Source organism: Idiotropiscis lumnitzeri, chromosome 2 (assembly GCF_059441095.1).
Source record: "Idiotropiscis lumnitzeri isolate Australia: NSW breed Sydney's pygmy pipehorse chromosome 2, RoL_Ilum_1.0, whole genome shotgun sequence".
NCBI lineage: Eukaryota > Metazoa > Chordata > Actinopteri > Syngnathiformes > Syngnathidae > Idiotropiscis > Idiotropiscis lumnitzeri.
This window is the reverse complement of record NC_142392.1, coordinates 7,964,127-7,982,560: the sequence shown is the minus strand read 5'-3', so window position 1 is coordinate 7,982,560 and position 18,434 is coordinate 7,964,127. Positions and strand designations below refer to the sequence as shown.

The 18,434-nt window shown below is 38.5% G+C and overlaps 3 protein-coding genes across 3 annotated transcripts in view; 2 read left to right on the top strand and 1 right to left on the bottom strand.

Annotated features, from left to right (window-relative positions):
* The first annotated feature begins 3,896 nt into the window (after positions 1-3,896).
* LOC148341589 (uncharacterized) lies at positions 3,897-7,647 on the top strand. Its single transcript, XM_088288422.1, has 2 exons — positions 3,897-4,141; positions 6,313-7,647. Exons 1-2 carry the CDS (start codon positions 4,018-4,020, stop codon positions 7,554-7,556), a joined length of 1,368 nt encoding a protein of 455 aa, XP_088144548.1. The 5' UTR covers positions 3,897-4,017; the 3' UTR covers positions 7,557-7,647.
* A 5,073-nt stretch (positions 7,648-12,720) lies between these two features.
* Positions 12,721-17,219, bottom strand: LOC148341588 (uncharacterized). The gene is made up of 6 exons (XM_088288410.1): positions 17,074-17,219; positions 15,230-15,424; positions 15,084-15,131; positions 14,896-15,009; positions 14,561-14,648; positions 12,721-13,617 (listed from the first exon to the last, which is right to left on the bottom strand). The coding sequence occupies exons 1-6, from the start codon at positions 17,147-17,149 to the stop codon at positions 13,539-13,541; spliced, it is 600 nt and encodes a 199-aa protein (XP_088144536.1). The 5' UTR covers positions 17,150-17,219; the 3' UTR covers positions 12,721-13,538.
* Positions 17,220-17,457: 238 nt separating this feature from the next.
* Positions 17,458-18,434, top strand: part of LOC148341587 (splicing factor 45-like) — a 1,447-nt gene continuing 470 nt past the window's right edge. The window contains exons 1-4 of the mRNA XM_088288409.1: positions 17,458-17,606; positions 17,903-18,034; positions 18,120-18,236; positions 18,304-18,434. The exon at positions 18,304-18,434 is cut by the window's right edge and continues 36 nt beyond it. Coding sequence (XP_088144535.1) covers positions 17,912-18,034; positions 18,120-18,236; positions 18,304-18,434 — 371 coding nt within the window. The 5' untranslated portion in view covers positions 17,458-17,606; positions 17,903-17,911. The remainder of the gene's footprint in view (positions 17,607-17,902; positions 18,035-18,119; positions 18,237-18,303) is intronic.

The following is an 18,434-nucleotide window of genomic DNA, read 5'->3' as shown; positions in this document are numbered from 1 at the left end:
ATGAGATTATCGGGACACAAAGACTTAATGAATTATGTCGTAGTCCTTTAGAGTAGCACTGGACATCCTTTGAGAAAATTACAGTCAGTTCCACACTAAATCAGAAGAATTTAGCGGTGGGTGTTTTTGTTCCGGTGTGGACGGGTCGGTGGATGTGGTCGAGGTCCTTCGGAAGCTGCGCGCTTGCTAATGACGTCATGCTTTAAGCACGTATTTTTCAAATATATTTCTTTGCCTCTGTGTTTGTTTTTAAACCTGGCTGTTCTATTTTAATATATATTCTATGTAATATTTTAATTCGGTTGATAAAAAAATGTAACAAAATAATTAAAATAACGCCACAAAAGCGAGTCAGCTCCGACGTCACTTCCCCCTATGCCTCGAGAAGCCGCTGCTGGAACAGCAGTGGGAAGTTTACGTTTCTCTTACCGAACTTGCAACAATGCTGTGGTTCAATCGGGCTGCAAGATTGTATGTATATAATGTCTGCATATACTCGCAGTTGCTCTCAATTATTTCACGCCCGCCCCTACCAAGAAGAAAAAGATTCGCGCCCCCCCACCACCATTTTTTTCTGTCTTTGTATATTGAGATTAGATTGTCAATAAAATATCCCTTAACTAACCTACATTGATCAGAAATATAGTTTCGAGAACTATTATCGTGAGGATCTCGAAGCTCAGTTCTCTGTTGTGCAAATATTGATGCGATGACAAATATTTGTCATGTCATGTCATTATCCACACCACTTATCCTGAACAGGGTCGCGGGAGAGTGCTGGGGCCAATTCCAGCTGACTTCGGGCGAAAGGCACACGACACCCTGAACTGGTCGCCAGCCAGTCACAGGGCAGACATAGACACCGTCACTGAGTGGGAACTGAACCCACGTTGCCTGCACACAACTCAGGCGAGTGTACCACTACACCATCAGTGACATGATAAATATTTACTAATACGTTTTTTGCCAAAAACTTTATTAACATTAACAAACACAGTTATTGATACGTACATAATATAGAAAAGACAAAAAGAAGAGCTAGGGGGATTTTAAACAAAAATTCTATTTGAATAAGTAAATCTACCTTTAAAAGCCAAACTCACTCCAATGCGTGTTTGTTTTTTTGTACTCAAGGAGAAAAGGGTCAAATTAAGACTCAACAACTGATTAGAGTTCCGATATTTAGTTTCTTCCATTTCTGGAGTTCAGGAAATAGTACAAAGACAGATATCTGGGCGGCTTTTTCTGAATCTCACGAGAAACTACACTCGGGCGAGCACAGTCAAAAAATGCGCCCCATCTTTCAGCCCAGCTTCAGTTTTAATAGGAGTTTTTTATGTCAAGGGTAATGGAGGTTGAATCGGTCGTCCTCGCTTCCTCCCACGGCACGGGTCCACGTCCAGGGGAAGGTCCTCCCCAGGTTAGTCTGGATAGTTGATTCCCGTCTGGTCTCCAAAACTGGCACGCCAAGGCTGGCCTTCTCCGGCGGGCAGTCTCTCCGTCGCTCTCCTCGCTGGCATTCCCCTGTAATCTTGTCGGTGTGCATGTGTGTGCAGGTATACGTGTAAGTGCGTGTGAATGTGTAAGTGTGTATGTGCGTGTGCTCCGATCTCCAATTGTTATGTCTTTCGGAATGTGTTTTTTGCGATAGCGTCTATGTGACACCTCCAGTGGCCAATTTGGTATGTTTGCATCCCTACAGCCAATGTGGAGAATGTACTTTGTCGTATTTGTCCATGAAGTGCTGTGAATGTGAGGGCAGCTCATGGAAATGCTATGTGCGCAAATTTGTTCTCAAATCTGAGAATTTCAATAAAGTTCACACATTTAAACTGAGTACTATAAATTTAGCATATAAGAATTGTGGTGTGATCTGTGTGTATGTACCGGGTGGTGATGGTTTAACCCAGACACCCCCTTTATGTTGTGGTATGGTCCATTGGCCTGAGCTGGGACAATGGGCGGGCGCTACGCAGTTCAGTGTGGGGTTGAGCGTATGTCAATAAAGCCGACAGTATCGGACCTCGCTGTAGTGGCATCCTTATTTGCAGGATTAAAAACACAACAAGAATAATATAATAAAACAGTAAACATCATGACTACAATCCCAGTCAATCCTATCTATGCACAGTACTTCTACTTTCATCTGATAAATGCGTTTTGTTTCATCAATGTTTAACATATTCAGTAAATATGAACCTGCTAAATTAAATAATTGACCTTCTGTCCTGTAAGTGTTTAAAATAATGCCAGCAATCATAATACAATCCTTCATTTACCATTGCAGTTGTCACGATCGTGCCTTTGTGTTGCAGCCGAGTGGGCGTGGTCGACGGCGCGTTGCTCGGCGACGCGGCCGCGCGCGGACGCGTTCACGAGACTCCCCAGCTGCAACCCATCATCACTTAATTGTGGACTATTTAAGCCTCCGACACGCACACTTGCGTGTCGGATTATTGCCCTACTTGCTCTCGCCTTGTGCCTTGCTATAGTCTTTGCCAAACGTTGCTCCGTGTATTGATCGTGTTTGTTGTTTCTTTGTTTATTTCTACAGCTACGTTTCGGCTCGCTTTGTGTTTCTCGATGATTGGATTCAACCTTACCCTTTGGAGGAAGGACATTCTCGTTTTCGGTTTTCTTGCGTTGCAACCTCCTTTTGTTACTCGTTTTGCTTTACCTGGGGGAAGATTGTTCCCCCAGCGTTTTTCGTTCACGTCTCCCGACGTCTGTAAGTATAGACCCACTATTATCTCTGATAGTAACTCTCCTTGCCTATCGCCTGCCAATTGTTTTTTGCCGGCCACAATAAATATTGTTTCCACCATATTTTCCCTTGTCTGCAATTTAAGAGTCCACCCACACCGCTTCCCAGCCCCGGCTGGGAAGCGATCCTCACAGCAGTCGTCTTATCATTGCAGCATTTTTTATCATTGCAGCATTTTATTAATTTCCCCTCTGGAACATGGACAGACATTCGGAGTGTTTCCTTACACTTGTATATGTTGTGGGATGTAACTGTGTATATATACATGGGGATTGTGTATATACGTATAAACTGTGTATAGTCGCATAGGTTTGCTTTTTCTGAATGTCTGCTGCTAATGTCATACATTAACGGCTACATTGCACCACCGCCTCTGTGTGATCCATATCTTTACCGTCGTAACACTGCAAATTTCCCCATTGTGGGACTATTAAAGGACATCGTTATCTTTAAAAACCTTGTGTTGGTGCTTGCAAAATAATTTTCCATAAGATTAAGATTGAACAAAATGGTGAAACAAAAATTTAAAAATTAAATACTGTAACGATTAAACATTGAATCCTAAATTATTCCTAAAAGAGTTCAATGAATCTTGAAATTAATAGTGAATTATTGTAGTTTAATGAATACTGAAACGAATAATGAAATGTTAAAGTACTTTAAATAAATACCGAAATCATTTTCGAACACAATAACAGTTAGGTCATAAAAGAGTGACATATTTTAATTTAAAATTCGCAACCACATCACAACCTGGTGAAAAACCCTGAAAAAAGGCAAAGGTGCAAATATGTTGACAAAGTATCACTTTATCATGTCAACTGTTAATAATAGGGAAATACATTCGGAATACTATCCAACCAACAACATGGTGTCAGATGTGAAAACAAAACCAGCAAAAAAATTAAAATTCAATACATCTGTCAAATTCACATTTGAGAACTAAAATGTTTGTTCATATGCAGACGGTTCAAATCTTACGTTTTCCCAATGTTTAGAAGAAGATAACAATGATTTGCATCGCAAATGGTGACATCTGTCGGTGAGTTGGTGACAGTGCTCCACAAAGCCAGCAGCCAATCATATCACAGGGGGGTGTGTCCTGTTCTTCCGCTTTCGTGACGAACAGACTGCCATTTTCTCGAAGGAAAAAAACGACGCCATCTTACATTCGTCTCGTCGAACAAAGAGAAGCACACGAATTATCGCCAAGCAGAGATCAAGTGCGGATTTGTTGAGATTGACGTTTGAAAATGTGTGCTAGAACGACACCCAAGTACAAAGAGGAACTTTCTGGAATAAAAGAAGAGAACGAGCAACATCTTCAACTGCTGGGCGAAGGTTGGAAGCAGCTTCGTGTTGTGCTACACAAAGCAGGTTTGTACGTCTAACTCTCATTTGCTTTGTAAAGAACGGCTTTCTATTGTTAAAAATAAACATCACAACATTAAGTTGTTTGGGGGAATGCGTTCAAGGTTATTGCCGTTTTATTTTTAATTATTGCCTTTTACTTGCCGGTTTGCTGAACATTTGTTTATGGCAAATTAAATCAGTGGAGAAAATAAATGCCAAAGAATAACCAATAGGGGGGGGTAAACTCTGTGTTTTTTTTCCCAGTTTAAAATTTGAACTGATTATTTAACATTTTAAATATTCCGGTTTTTATACGTTGTGAAAGAAATTAAGTTTGTCATGTCATCATGTTTCAAAACTATGCTTACGGGTTAATAGAAGGTCACAAAAACATGGACCTCTTAAACAGGAAAACGTGAGTTCAGTGGTAACAGAGTTGTGTCTATGCTGCCAGTTTAGCAGGAAGCCCCAAAAACAGATGCACGTCTTGAACCGTGTTTGACAGGAAACCGTTTAGCTCGCATTTAACAAAAGTGTGACCCAATCATGTCTTGTAAGCTGAAACCGTTCGAACAACAGGAAGCGTGTGGACGGGTGTGATGAAGTCAAAGTGTTCATGTTTTTCCATTCTTTATGAGTTGGCATATTCAAATTGCTTTGCTGTGCTTCAATAAAACGCCGCACAGGAGTGGGATAGCTTTTCTCTTTGACGGACTGCTCCTCGCAAGTGACAAAGACAATCTTGGCTGGGTGATTCATTTGTGCAGGCTTGTCTCGTTTTTTACAATAACTTCTCTGACATATCTTGTTCAAGCAATTCCTTATGGAATGATTCAACCTGACTCTAAAAACTGTGCACACTGCGGCAATAAGATCAATGGCGGTTGATGAATTTTAGTCGATAAAACTCAGTTTTTTTTTTTTTGAAAAATCAAGTACGTGTTGGTCTTATTTATGAAATTTTTACTGGCTCGGTCAAGGAACCTCCGGTGGCTCTGCACTGTTCTGTGCACGTGTGCGTAGTTTCACCTCATCCAAACATTTAATGCATCCATCCAGGGTTGCACGGATCTCATCAGTGAACGAGCGCATGCTGCAAGAAATGCATCTGCATCTTTGGCTTACTATGGGCTTAAAAAGGGAGAACGTCACAACCCCCTTTTCTACCAACAAGTCCAGGAACATTTAGTTCCTGGTCATAAAGTTCCTGTGGCCCAGGTGGTTTGCATCTCCCCCACAACTCATAGTTCCTGGTAATTTTTGCAAATGACTGATGACATAACAATGGGAGGTGTTGTGTTACTTTGTTACTCATTACTGACACCCTATGGCTGTTATGCATCATTGCAGGTACAAAATAATTCTGTGACCTCTTAAAATATTATGGTGTATCTTAGTTGAATTCGAATACATATTGGTTAACTTTAAAATATACAGTCATTATTCAAATATGTCAACATGAAAGTCAGAGTGAAAGTGTTGTTGCTTAATGCTTATGTGTAGGGATTTTTACTCTTCAAACGTAAATTTGTTTTAAAATTTATTTAGAAACAGAAATTTTATAAATATAAAAAGGGTAATGTCGGAATGTACTAGCAGAATAAATGTCATTTTGGGTAAAAAAAAAACCCAAACGTAAATCATGCAATAAATAGCGACTCTGATGCCAGGGCTCCTTGAATTCTTTTAGGGATCCAGATTATCATGAAAGCAAAAAGTACCCACGATGAGACTATCTCTAAATGCATAATGAAATAATTGTAAACATATTTCACTTGAAGGATTCCTATTTTATCGATGACATTATGTTGCGATGGCCCCCAGCGGTCTGCATCAATATGTTAGGGTCCCACAACAGGTGTTCCATCAGACGCACACAAGAGCCTGTGTGTGCTAACTTCAGCTCGCTTCCAGAAACGTCTGTGACTAATTCAGGAATTAAATCGGGCATCAGCCGCAACGTGCTTCCTTTTTAAATGCTCGTTTATCACAGTTGTGCTGCTCGGAAAGGGAGGTTTACATCGTAGAACGTATTTTGTGAAATGTCCCCATGGTCCGGTCCAAATCGGGGTCGCACGCATTGCTCCGTGTGCGGCAGGCACAAGTCAAGGTAGCACGGGAGAAATAATATAAGACAAAGTTGCCGCCTGAGCTTTGACCTGACCAAACCAAATTTGTCTTTTTGTGTCCTGCAGACGTCAGACAAAATGATCTCTGTTCTGTGAAAGAGGAGCCAGATTTGACTCGCATCAAAAAGGAGGAGGAGGAGGAGGAGATCAACAAGTCACCAGTGAACGTTGTCCCTATAAAGACCGAAGTTGAAAACAAGGATGAGAGTGAGGACGACAGAGGGGCGGAGCCTACAAGCAGCAGCTCAAGTCATCACATGACAACAGAAGGTGATGAAGACCACTGGGGGCCATCACAAGCACATAATGAGGACACATTATCAGACGCTCATCACGATGATGATGATGATGATGATGATGATGATGATGGGCAAGCCAAAAGTGAAAGGGCATGTCACACTGACTCATTATCTTCAAAGTTGTCTTTAAAAGGGCACAGAAAAACACACAGTGGTGAAAAACCTTTTTCTTGCTCAGTTTGTGGAAAATGCTTCTCCCAAAAGGCGAATTTAACAAGCCACACAAGAACACACACTGGAGAAAAACCTTTTTCTTGCTCAGTTTGTGGCAAGAGTTTCTCTCGAAAGTCACATTTAACAAACCACACAAACACACACACTGGAGAAAACCCTTTTTCTTGCTCAGTTTGTGGCAAAAGCGTCTCTCGAAAGTCTCATTTAGTAAGGCACACAAGAACGCACAGTGGAGAAAAACATTTTTCCTGCTCAGTTTGTGGTAAAAGCTTCTCTCAAAACTCAACGTTAACAAGCCACGCAAGAACACACAGTGGAGAAAAACCTTTTTCCTGCTCAGATTGTGGCAAGAGTTTCTCTCAAAATTCAGGTTTAATATACCACAAAAGAATACACAGTGGAGAAAAACAATTTTCCTGCTCAGATTGTGGTAAAAGCTTCTCTCGAAAGACTAGTTTAGTAAGGCACACAAGAACACACAGTGGTGAAAACCCTTTTTCCTGCTCAGTTTGTGGCAAAAGCTTCTCTCAAAAGTTTGATTTAACAATCCACACAAGAACGCACAGTGGAGAAAACCCTTTTTCTTGCTCAGTTTGTGGCAAAAGCTTTTCTTTTAAGACAAATTTAAAAACACATACACGATTACACACTGGAGAAAAAACTTTTTCATGCTCAGTTTGTGCCAAGAGGTTCTCTCAAAAGTCGTATTTACGACGCCACACAAGAACACACACTGGAGACAAGCCATTCAGTTGCAGCGTTTGTGCTAAAAAATTCTCCACTAAACGGAATGCTAAGAGACACGATTGTGCTGGTGAGACTTGCAGCGATCCTTGAAGCTTAAAAAAAAGACAACAAAAAACTGAAGGAACTGACTCTTTGTGGTAAGATGTAAATTTTGATTTTGAATAAAATATGATATATTGAATTTTGCAAAGCTTTTTTATTGACATTAAGCCAATGTGACCGAAGAAGCAATGTGTCTGAGTGATGATTTTTTTTTTTTTTTATCAAACATTAAAAATGAAATTAATTTCCTTTGCCTGGAACAACATTTGTTCACGTTATGCTTTTCAGTTGTCTTTTTAATCGTACCTAATGGAAAAGGTGTGAGAAGAAATGGTGCTTATGAAATCGGTGCCTTCCACAATCATCAATAAAATCACTTGTTCCACTTGCTCAACTGGCTTTCATTACGCTGTGTGAAAAGGTGAAAAACAGAACTAGAAGTTGAACTATAAAAAGAACCAGAAAGAGAAACGCAAGCAGTCTCAGTTTCTCTCAAAGGTTTTGGAATGTCAGGAGTTGGCAACTTGATGGTGACTGGAGTCAGCGCTGGTTTTCTTGCTGTGTTTGGGTGGCTCGGGTATGAATGGTCCATTGAACATAACTCAAACTCTTCAAATATCCCCTCACTCACATTTAATATTATGCTTTCTGAATACATTTCCGACTAGCTAAAACCTCTTTCTAGGTTGAGCTCTATCATGTGTTTTGGGTTTGTTGCGAAGCAGAATCTCACTTCGGAAAAACTATAATTTTGTCAAATATACCAAATATTTTTTTTCATGCTCTATTATATTTTTTATACATTGGATTAGTTATATAATGATATAGGGAAATATTAAAATTGGCAACCACAGACTTAATTCAATTAATAAGAAATATAGAAACATTTTATAAATATTGAACTCATTGAGAAGAGTCATGATCTTGAAATAAATATTGAATTATAAAAAATACTAAAAAAATTAATTCAATAACCCGACCATGGATGAGTGGCAGAAAATGGCTGGATGGATGGAATAATTTAAATTGCACACATATTCAAAAGAACAGATATGTTAAGAAATATTCAAGTTTGAAATAAAAAGGTTTAAATTAATATTGATATAATTCCACATTAAAATAATTGAATAAATATTGTATGATTACATAAACAAGCTTAAATATAAATTGTAATAAATAAAAAAAAAGTCGTGTATTTTTAAATGGCCGAATTTAGATATGGGAAGTAATTCTCTTTATGAAACTATGAAGGGACTGGAGCTCACAGAAGTGACCAGTCTTGGTTCTGAAGTTCCGATGTAACCAGATACTGCCCTGAGAGAAAATAGGCCTGAGCATTGTTTATGGTGGGGGCAATTCTCTCGCCAGGTCAGTGACCTTCCAGGGTATGAGAGTAATTTAAGGTGGTCACGAGTAGACTGGTCGTATCAACGGGGAGACGCATCTGCTCTCCCTCTGGGGGACTTTTGGACTAGCGGGATGGGAATGCATATGCAACAAGGGAAAATTAGATATTCATGTCCGATTTGGGCATTCCCCATAAGAAGGGAATGTCTGAGAGGGGGCTCGCACGTTTTTGGGGAGACTTCTTTTGACATCAGCATGTAACGAGAATAAAATCTTTCTTCTTTCTTTTGTTCTTTTCCATCACCAATCCAGCCTTGCTCGGCTGCATCTCCGGAAGGCAGCAAGGACCCACACTTCAAAGACAAAATATACGACATATTGAAAGAAAAATAATACTCAAATATTGAAATAAGTATAGAATTGAATGAATAAACAACAAAGAAATAAATACCTCCTGGAAAATATCATTATTTTCAACATTTGTCAACATTTTTCTTTCTTGCACATTCTTAAGCAATCATAATTTTTTTTTTTTTACTTTTACTTTTAAAGTTACTTCAGTGTATTTCACACCTGCGCCTTCAGTGAAGTCCTACTTTGTCCTACTTGAATGAATCCCCATCAAAATACCATCATTTATGACACCACGGCTGGACAAATAATATCCAGAAACACCCTTACGCACCACTGAGTGAGTGTTGGACGATATAGCTTCTCTTGAAAGGTCCGACTTGAAAATGTCCTTGCAAGTTTATCTGCAATTAAATCCACGCTTTTCCCTCCTTTGGCCATTGTGGTTTAAAAAAAAGCAAGAATATATTTTAGATTTTTGAACGGTCGCCAATTACGACTTTCGGTTGATTCTGCATAGTGTTGCACATATAAGAATAGGGCAAAGCTCATCCAAGTGCAATATATTTATTTATTATCGTGGAGGGGGCGGGGATGTGTTAACACAGAAACAAGCGCATAATGTGTCAGCACATCGGTTGCATCACGTTTCATACGTCTCATGCAACACGAGCTAGCGGAATTCTGATTGGATTCAAAACTCACCTAAAAATAAAACGCTCAGCTATAATATAACATCAATATGACGATTATGATCATTTTTTTTTTTTTTATTTATTATGTTCGGCCAACAGAGAAGGCCTTGAAGGCCCACCACTGAGTTACTTAATAGCCTAAATTAAACTTTACTTTCATCAATAGAGTTAAAGTTATGCTTTATTGTAGCCTTTGATGGATTTAGTGTACTTAATGTAAACGGGTAACGCTGAAAAAACAAAACAGACAGCAATTCAAGTTTAAACCCATCTACGTGAAATGCGCTTTAGAAATAAAGTATATTTTTGCACACATTACACCGACATTGAGTTCCTCCAGATCGACGCTGACCTCAATGATGAAGAGAGCCAATCAAAAATCGCAACCCAAAACACAAGCAAACAGGAAAAAGTGACAAACAAGAAAGCTGGCAATGTGAAGAGTGTGAAACAGGTTTGTATTTCCATACGTTGTAACTTATGGACGGTAATAATTCTTCATTTCTACTTCTAACATAGCGCAACTGTGGGTCTGGTGAATGGATAATCTTGCGTTGAGCCGCCACTACAATGAGTTACGATTCTGAACTGCAGTGGGCCTCAACATAGTTTATGTCAGGTCAGGGATTTCGACAGGGGTCCCCGACTTATCAAAGGATGGATATACAGGAATGGGTCCCGGGTTAGACGAGATGGCGCCGAGGAGCAACATAAGGGGAGTCCACATCTGTTCTCGACTTGAGGGTTTTGGATGGCCATGTAAGGGCAAGTAGGATGAGAAGGCATATGTAACAGGGGAGAACTGGATATTTATATCTTTTGTTAGCTTTCTCTATAAGAAGGGAAGGCTCGAGAGGGGGGGGGGGCACACCCTTTTTGGGGGAACTTCTGGCATCAGCTGATTTGACACCAATACAATCTTTTTCCAACCACCGGAGTGTCTCAGACGTTTTTTTATATCACCACTCCAGCCTTGCTTGTCGACCTGTCCGGAGGGAAGCTGGGCCAGACCCGCACATCTACAACAATAATATACCACAAACGTTAAAAGTCGTTGTTTATTAAACAGTAGATGGCGAGAAAACCAGTCTTCACTCATTCAAAACTGTGGAAAACATTGCCACCTACAGGCGAGAAAACGCAATTGCGGTCTTTCAATTTGTCCCTCTCTGACCACTTCCGGGAATCTCAAATAAATAGAAAAGCCGTTTTTCCATATTATATTCTATTTTCGTAGTCGAAAGAAAATTTTAAATTCAAGCTGTTTTGAGATGTTTCCTACCTTGCTGCAGAAAACAAACAAGCTGTAATTTAACTCATTCACTACCAACTGAGTAAAAAAAAAAAAAGACGTATTTAGCCGTCAATGGTATTAAATGAGTTAACTCATTCAATCCCATCGACGGCTAAATACGTCTTTTTTGGGAATTTAGATTTTAAAATAAAAATCAAATAACCTGTCCTTTTTTCTTTTTGCTTCCAAATATAATATAACTACTTTTCAACAAACACTTCCTTGACTACCTCATACATCATTTTTATGCCACTATGGGCGTGGTCTGGAATCGTTACTTCAACAGGCACTCGGTGCAATTTGACGAAAACTGGAAAAAATAACCCCCCCACCTCCTGATTGGTTGTGACGTCTGAATGGCCAGTTTATTGGGGTACACGGTATGGTCACTATCAAGAGCTGGAAAACGCCCCACTTGATTGATTGAAACCCCATTGTTGGCGTGATCCCAAGAAGTCACTTTATTAGGTACACTCCCCCCCCCATTTCATTTATTTTCACAATGTTGCATACAAAACAAAATATTGCCTTTACATTTTAAAAAATGGACTCCCTGAAGCTTAAAGCTTATCAACTGGGAACCGGCACATCACCACCTAACAAAAAATTCAACATGCACTTGACATAATCAGTTTGATTAAAATGTCAATATGACAACACCTCACAGTTTAGACTAAAAAAGACATGCAAGTTTTTGGTGTGGCCCTAAAACAGATGTGATGCACCAAGTTGAGGAACGTTTCACATTATAATCATAACCTTCAAGAAAACAGCTCATGAGCCCGCGAAAACCTCCGACGCATAAATCTCATTCGAGTCACTTTATTAGTCACACGGCTCACGTCGCCTCAAACTGGGACGACATGCAAATAAGACACTGTCAAAAATGGAAATTTGACTTTTTTATTTTTCAACTTGACAATTGTACAGTCTGTGGAAAATATATCTTTATTTATAGCGGGTAGAATCTTTCCAGGGTGTTATGTTATGCTTATTCGTTTCCAAACAGGCTTTATACAATGGCAGTACACTAATACAGGACACGTTGATGGAATGCAGCTGCTTGAAAAGCACCACTTAAAATATCTTCAAAAGTATTCAAAAGAGGAAATCTGTCCAGACGTGTTGCAGCAATAGTTTTGCTATAATGCATTCCGCAGGGATGTTTCCATCCATAAACAGATAACATCTGGACCGGAAAAACTTCTCATCACTACATGACAACTAATTTTATATTTAAGAAACTAAATGATGAAAGGCTTTTTGAAGCAATACTGGAAATTTATCTCAAATTTATTTTTTATTTATTTATTTATTTTTGGGCATATTTGTGAGCAGTTTCTCAAGCATCTATATGGCAGTTGTAATCCTTTAAGCAACGCATATTTGTACACAAGCGGTGGTAGACAAAGTAAAAATACACACAGGCATATATTCTTTATCCTCTGTGAAAAGTGACGAGTTTTAATGCCGAGTCGTGACGACTCCTCTGTTTCCATGACAAGCATATATCAGAGTCAATAAAAATCTGAATTGAGCAAACATTTTTATAAAAAAAAAAATTAAAAAGTGCTTTTAACAGAAAAACAATAACTGAAACTATATTTTACCTTTATAACGAACCAAAACCAGATATAATTGTAGCAAAAATGTTCTTAGTTTTGTCAAGCACCACTGATTTTTGTAGTTCAGTTGTTTGTTTATATTTATTTTATTATACAATACTTTTTTTTGATCTTGCACTTGACAAAACACTAAAACTAACAAAAACTAAACTGAAAGAAAGCAATTTAAAACAAATAAAAACTAAAAAAAAAAAACCACACTTCCAAAAAAATGAACTGAATTTTAAAAAAAATAACAAACCATTGCGTCAAAGCCAAAAACAATTTCTCTCTTTACATTCTATTTCTGTCTCTTTTTATAAAATACAATATTAAAGTGTATGACTTTGTTTTCATTGGGAAGACTGAAACGGATTAAAGACTTTTCAAATTCATGACAAAGGCGAACAATGATTTACGGTTTGTGTTTTGAGGGTGAATTTCTCTCTCTCAAAAAAAAAGGAGTGCATGTTGGACACTATACTTCACCAACTTTGACAACTTTCTGTAAATGTTTAGAGAAGACGCTCAAATTCGCTCCAGACATGACCTGGTATCTCATGAGGAAATATCTGCCGAATGGCTTTTTCATAAAACACGTCAGCCAAGCCATCGACATTTTTGATGAGACAGTCGCAGCTGTTCATTCCTTTTGTCTGTGCTAAGGTTTTTATTCTTTTTTTTTTTTTGATTATTATTATTATTATTTTTTTTAAATCAACCTTTTACTCCCTGCTTTTCAATGCTCTGACATAGCTTCACTCAGAGGAATCATTTCTGCAGCTGTCCGCATCGGATGGCTGGCTTGAGCTCTTCTCCTGAGGAAGAAAAAGGAACGAACGCAAGATTGGAAATCTCGCAACAGATGTGAGCAAAATTGTTCCCGTTAACGGAGACTGCAAGACAGCCAACGTTGCCGCAGTCATAACAACATTAATTTTTCCCCCCACACATTGTTCGCAGCCGTATTGCATCATAGAATAAATTAAAATACAGTAACCGCACTTTGATTAGCGAAGTCATTGACATGCTCAGAAAATGTTCAGAATTTCTAATAGCTTAAATCATTATTACGCAACACATTTGGATGACTTTCAAACCCATTTTGGCTTCATTTGACAAAGAGAATTTTTTTTTTTAGCAAAGACTCTCCTAACTTCTACTAGCAACCCAGACTAAACTGAGCTTTGTTTGTTGCTACATTTCCCTTTAGACAGAGCTTTGGCACCATCTTGTGACATCGAAACGGATGCGTTAAAAATAATAATATAAATAATAAATAATAATACATAATAATACATAATACATCATAAATAATAAATAATAAATAAATAATAGATAAATAATAATACATAATACACAATAAATAATAAAGAATAATAAATTAATAATAAATAAATAATAAATAAATAATAAATAAATAATAAATAAATAATAAATAAATAATAAATAAATAATAAATAATAAATATTAACACATAATAATAAATAATAAATAATAAATAATAAATAATAAATAATAAATAATAAATAATAAATAATAAATAATAAATAATAAATAATAAATAATAAATAATAAATAGATAATAAATAATAAATAGATAATAAATAATAATACATAATACATAATAAATCATAAATAAGAAGGTGAATTTGCAAACAGCAAACCACAAATAGATGTAAAAGCAAAATGTGGATAAAGTGAGCTGCATTTCGTCAATACTTGTGTCAACAGTGTGCAGTGTTCAGACGCTTGGCTTACATTTTACGAAGAAGGAGGCCGATTCCGATAAGCGTCACAATGGCTACCAAGACGCTACTGACCACTGCTATTGTGGTGATTCCAGATCCTGCCAGAGACAACAATTTATTCCAAATAAACTACAACCAACGTTTGTTAAAATAACGCTTCCGAGCATGACGACATTATTATAATACACGAGACGCAAAATTAGCCAAACGCTAGTTCTTCACAATCTCACATTGATGCAAAGCCAGAACGCAGTTTCTTGTGCGTGATATTCTCAACAACAGAATGCCAACTGCTGGCAAATAAAAAAACTTGGCAACAATAATAGTAAGTGAGCGCAAACTCACCAGTCGTGAAGAAGCTGCTTTGTAAAAAAGAAGTGTTGTTGCCTGCACCATTTAACAGTGAATACGCGGGGTCCTCCGACGTATTTCTGTCTTTCTCTCCGCCCGTGGTAACATCTACAATAATTACACGTCGGTAGAATGTCACGTGATCGCAACGATCATATATGGTAACACAACATTACGCTCACCTGCGTCGCTGCTGTCGGATGCGTGTGAAGCGCCTCCTCTGGGGTCCACTGAAAACATAATTCTGTTGTCTCGTTGGTTGCCCAGATGACATTGCGGAAACACCGACATACAATACAACACTCAAACACAAAATGGAAAGACTCACGTATACATCGGAGGGTGGGACTGGACCACTGCGAACTGCCTGGTTTGCATTTGATGAGGTTGGACGTGCCCGCCTTCCTCAGGTAGCCTTTGAGACACGTGTAGCGGAAAGTCCTGTTTAGCTGGAGGCAGTCTTCCGGCGGAGGCTCAGTTTGAGGCAACTGAGGGACTCCCGAGCACGGACATTCACTTTGGCCTGAAGACACAGTGATGAAATTCGTTTGCGGGCCTTAGATGGGTGAGAGTAATTATAAATGAACCAGCAACATAACGAGGAAGATAAAAAAAACAATGCGCTGAATTTACTTAACTGGTTAAACTGGATTACCGACGATGACACAAAAGGAAGATAATGTAATTTTTTTGGGGCTCAACAACGTTGGATAAAAATGCAAGAATATTGGAACCGTGATTCCACCACAAGTAACAACCTTTCTACGTAAGCAAAGAAATCTATATAAGGACTCACAATGAAAGAAGATGTTTCAGTTCGACACTTTTGAAAAATAATAATTGCATAATCAAACATGAGCAATAAATGAAGCTGTAATACAATAAACAATATCAGATTCATTATACTGAATATACATGTTTGGAATTTACACTATTATTTTTTATTATTTATATTTCATCTATTTTTTTGTACTTGTGAAAATATATCCAATGTGCTTTCAGTAAACATTGACTCCCCACTCTTACGGCCATTGTGTCTTGTGTTTATTTTCCGCAACATAGTTGATCAATTCAAAAATCCATATCGGTTGGATCCTAGTTATTAGTGCACACTCACATGTCCCCAATTGGATTCAGATGCTCAGATAAACTGAAGTCCAGCAATCTTAAACTAGTTAAGAACCATTTATGGTCCTTGACATCAATACTGATTACTTCTACGGGTGTCAGAAGTTACAGCATGCAGCCTGACTTGTGTTCAGTGTTGCGAAGTAATGGCATAAAAAAAATACGGACTTATAGTACTGTTTCGGGTTTCTGTGCTCTACTTCAGCATTTTTTATTTCTATTTTTTATAGATTATATATATATTTTTTTTTAAATTGATATCTGTACTTTCTACTCCTTCCTTTGTCAATATATACATGTTATGTTTTTAAACTTGCCAAACATCACAGGTCAACCGCTTGAGATCTTGGATTGTTAAATCATAAAACCAGGGAGATGGAAGAATGTGAACCAGGGGAGCATGAACGAAAACAGCAACAGATTTGGAGATGGAAGATTTTCCCCCATCCGCGGCCTTGTTCAATGTTGTCTTAGTCTAAAAACATCAAGATTCCCGAATTCCAAATTTAGCTGTCTCATCTGAAATAAAATAAAAAGGGTGTATCGCAGCTATTGCATGTTAATATAGCTTTTTTGTTGTTGTCAGTTAACAACACGTGAAAATGTGTTTTGATTGTTTTTTTCTTCTTCTAAGGAAGTTTATAGAGGGCAAGTCCAATCCTGTCGCGCCAAGTAACCAAAACAGTGACTGAAATTAAGCGTAAAAATTCGTTTTCACTTTTTTACTTGAAAACATTTCTGAATCTTTACTTGAATCTTTACTTTTTTTAAAGGCGTTGATTCAGGACTTATCTGACCAAAATCCCTTTTTATATATTTTTTGCACAAGCATAGAATCTGTACTTTGAGTAGAAAGTGCGAGTACTTTTGACACCTCTGTTTGTTATTGAGCGACAACTGCGTTTATTTGCAGACCGCAACAATCGATGAATAGGGAAGGTGCATGATCATATGACAATATAAAATAATATACGTACAAATATACTTTTGAAAAAAAATGACAGAAAGAAACAAGTGTGAGCGGAGCGAGTTTTGGGTGCTTACCGCCGTCGGAGCAGCGCGCCGTGCCCAGCAGGCACGCGACGACACAAAGTTGAAGTAAAAGTGACCCCAAAGGCATCCCACAGCTCGACGGGAAATCACGAGCAACTTAGGCTGCCAAGCACCCATGCTCCTATTAACTTTCACTTTTACTCACCCACGGTAGTACGGATCCTTCTGACATCGGCTGATGGTGCAGTCCGCCATATTTGTAGTCCTGCTTCCCCAAATTGCCAACCTTAGTTTTCGTCCATCCATCATCCAAGCTGCTTATCTTGTTGAACGAAAACGTGTCCACACACCACACGCCTTTATGTTGAAGAAAGAAGTGATATAGAAAAATATAAAGCAACGCCGTGATTCAGTAGGAGTCATCCGGTCGCTAGGCGGCGCGACAAGTTAAAGAAAAAGTCATTGTCGTTGACTGTCGCTCTTGGATTTTGCTTCCGTTCTGCTAGAACATGTCTTTTTGTTCAACGTGAAGCTAAAAGAAACTATTTATTTCAATTATTATCAACGTAACTCCCAAAAAATCGGTAGGTTTATTATTTATTACAAATTGTATTTTGCTATTATATTCGCTACGTGGCGGGAAGGATCACTGGTAGCATACTGTGTTAAGCTAACGTAAGCTATTAGCCCATTTCTCGTTGCCTGTTCGGTTTCAAATCACTTTAAATGTGTAGCAACAAAACAAGCCTCATCCTAAAAACCGCTTCATTACAAACCTGGCCTGTTTTTACGAGCGACTAGTTGTGTAATATGCACAGGCTATGCATAGGCTGGCTGTACATTGTGTCAAAATAGACTGAAATGGGACGTCTATTTTCAGGTAACAGCAATGTCGCTTTATGATGACCTCGGCGTTGGTGCAAGTGACACCAAGACCGAAGGATGGTCCAAAAACTTCAAGCTGCTGCAGTCCCAGCTCAAGGTGAAGAAGGCAGCTCTGACCCAAGCAAAGGTACGAGTAAGCACTTACATTAGTGTAGTCTAAACTAAACCTCAGGTATTTATGAATGTGTTGGTAAATATGTTCTTTTGTGCAGACCCATCGGACGAAGCAGGCGACCGTTTTGGCGCCTGTCATCGATCTAAAGCGAGGAGGCCCTAGTGAAGACAGACAAATCCCAGACACTCCTCCACATGTTGCTGCTGGACTCAAGGTTTGGATGATTTTTTTTTTTTTTTAAATGGTAAACATCCCCATTGAATTTACGATAAATATTACAGGAGGCCGCGCCCGTCGGCTTCTCCTCCGGAGATGTACTGATCCCGCTCGCAGACGAGTATGACCCCATGTTTCCCAACGACTATGAGAAGGTGATGAAAAGACACAGGGAGGATAGACAGCGACAGAGGGA